Below are 2556 nucleotides of genomic sequence, written 5' to 3'. Positions count from 1 at the left end.
ACCCAGCCACAATTGCTGCAACTCAGGGCAGGAATGGAGTTTGCCCCTTACCAGAGCCAGTCGATGATGGCCGGGCTGCTGGAGTCGGCTCCGATACACCGCAGGCGGCACAGGACCCGGATCACGTTCCCATCCAAGACACCAGTAGCCTGGGACCAGGAGCTGGGGTCACCACGCTGGGAGGTGCTTGTGCTCCCGGCAAGGCAGGGAGCTGAGGTGCTCACAGGGCAGAGTAGGGACACATGAAGACAACCCATGGGCCAAGCTGGGCAATGGGCGAGGTGCACGGCAAAGCAGGGGAGAGCCAGAGCCAAGCACAGCCCTGAGGAGCCCCTGGCTTGTGAGGCCTGGCAGCAGGACCCTGACAGGCGTGGGGCTGGGTGGCAGAGAAGGGACATGTGTCCACTGATGCTCAGCTCTCACCTGCCCATACGAGATGGATGCGATGGCTCCTGCTGTGTATCGGCCTACTCCTGGTAACAGCTTCTGCAGGTCCTCAGCTGTCCTGGGCATCCGGCCGGCCAGCTCGGTCACCACCTGGCAGAGAGGGGGCCGAGGTCAGCGGAGCAGTCAGGGTATGCATGTGCAACCCATTCTACCCATTGCAAAATGGGATCCCAGCCATTGTAGCCTTGTGTCAGCAGCACACAGCCCCAGCAAGACATGGCAGATGTGAGCCAGCACCAACCCAAGGGCGGCAGCGGGCTTTGGAAATGCCCCCACACCACAGCGCCAGGGCACCTTCCTTGCTGCCTCCTGCAGACGTTTCCCTCTTGAGTAGTAGCCAAGTCCAGCCCACAGCTCGTTGACCTCCTGCTCCAAGAGACGTGGCACAGTGTTAGATGAAGAGCCATGAGAGCAGGGAAAGCACCTGGTCCCAGCAACGCTCACCTCCAGGGATGCCTGCGCCAGAGCCTGCAGCGTCGGCCACTTCTGCAGGACAGAGGGAAGGGGACAAGTCAGAGCTGTGCTCTGCTACTGGGGAGCTGCCTTAGGCAGTGGATAAGGTCTGCAAAAGGAGTAGCCTGTGGGCACAGGACTCTGTAAGGAGCAGCCACCTGCATCCAGCGGTTGTAGTAGTCGATCACTGTAGCCACCTGCGTCTGCTGGAGCATGATCTCAGATACCCACACTACAGAAAACAGGGCAGGGGTCAGAGCAGAGCCACCAAAGCCACACACACCTCATGCTGTGGCCATATTAGCATTGGCTACAAGCACTGCACCAGCATCCAACCCATGCAACTCCTTCCCACCCCTCACCATCCCCACATGCTGTCTCACAGAGGCTCCCTCAAGCTCAAAGGGAGCTCCTCAACCCCCCAGCACCTTGCAAGGGGAGGTCAGTGGCTCTCGTGGCCACTCCAGACAGCTTGTTCCAAGGATGGCAGCTTGAAGCCAGGTTTCCTCACAAGGCCATATTGCACATCCCTGTCAGTCGGCAAGACACAACAGGGCACCTCACGCACACTGGGGTGCAGTCCCTGCTCCTCACCTGCGTACCCCCTTTTGTCAGCATCCGGCTCTGTTGCTGCCTGAAAGGGGAAGAAGATGGAGTGTGAGAAACAAGGTGACACAGGACCCAACTGCAGAGGGGACCTACGTACAAAACAAAATTGCTTATGGTGCGTTTTAAGCACTGTGTGGGGAATCGGGGAAAAAAAAAAATCTCCCCTAAGTGCTCAGAAGTTCTGAGTTTGGGTTAATCAAATAACAGCAAACACACCTTCCCCTCATGAAGCATGAGGGATGAAGGACATCGCACATCTCTCATAGTGACAGTTAACCTTAGAGGTTCAAAATCCCACCAGAGAAGCTGTCCCACACCTGAGCTGCTCTGCATGGGCAAGCAACCACAGGTAGATGCAAAACTCACAGGAGGGATATGCCGTTCTCAGCACCTTTCATATGTTGCTGTAAAGCTGACACCCACCCCCAGCACCTCAGTCACTATCCTGCCACTTGTTGCCAGGCAGAGCACAGAGCACGTAAGAGCTCCAGTAAAAATGCTCGGCAAGCTTAAAGTTAGCGAAAAACCTTTTCCTTGCAGCACTCACTGCTGCAGGGTACCACAGAGACAGGAACAAAACAGGTTTAAAAGACAACTAGACTAAGTTTACCAGAAAAAAGTACTCCTGGTTGGAGGCTATGTTTGAGAAGTGTGGTTTCATCCTGCGCCTTGCTTTTACTCCTCACACCTCGAGATTGGCTACAGAATACCCACAGAATCCCCACCGCAGAACTGCCAGGACTGGCCAGGAGCACGCTGCCTTTTCCAACACCATCTTCCCCGCAGCTAGGGATGCATCGCATAGGGAAAGGCACCGTGGACACCTCAGCAACACTCCCTTAAGGCAGAGGGACTGGTTCTCCACCACAACACTTCCACCTCCCAATGCCTCCCCTTACCAGCGTCCTCCAGGGAAGGTCCCGTTTGCATTTGTCGTACCAAGCGAGCAGGTTGCTGCGCAGGGCCTCGATCTCAGCCGGGTCGCTGAAGAGATGCCGGGCGGGCGGCAGAGTAGGCGCTGGAACCGGGGCCCCTGCCAGGAGAGCG

The 2556-nt window shown here is 56.9% G+C and overlaps 1 protein-coding gene across 1 annotated transcript in view; it reads right to left on the bottom strand.

Moving 5' to 3' along the window:
* MUTYH (mutY homolog) overlaps positions 1-2525 on the bottom strand; it is a gene marked incomplete at its 5' end in the record, with an annotated part of 4581 nt that extends 2056 nt beyond the window's left edge. The window contains 7 exon segments of the mRNA XM_009866441.1: positions 52-149; positions 424-537; positions 742-813; positions 892-933; positions 1059-1132; positions 1495-1534; positions 2409-2525. Coding sequence (XP_009864743.1) covers positions 52-149; positions 424-537; positions 742-813; positions 892-933; positions 1059-1132; positions 1495-1534; positions 2409-2525 — 557 coding nt within the window.
* Positions 2526-2556: the final 31 nt, after the last annotated feature.

This window comes from Apaloderma vittatum, unplaced genomic scaffold (assembly GCF_000703405.1).
Source record: "Apaloderma vittatum isolate BGI_N311 unplaced genomic scaffold, ASM70340v1 scaffold39863, whole genome shotgun sequence".
NCBI classification, from domain to species: domain Eukaryota; kingdom Metazoa; phylum Chordata; class Aves; order Trogoniformes; family Trogonidae; genus Apaloderma; species Apaloderma vittatum.
The sequence above is the reverse complement of the archived record's forward strand: the minus strand, read 5'-3'. Positions and strand labels throughout refer to the sequence as shown.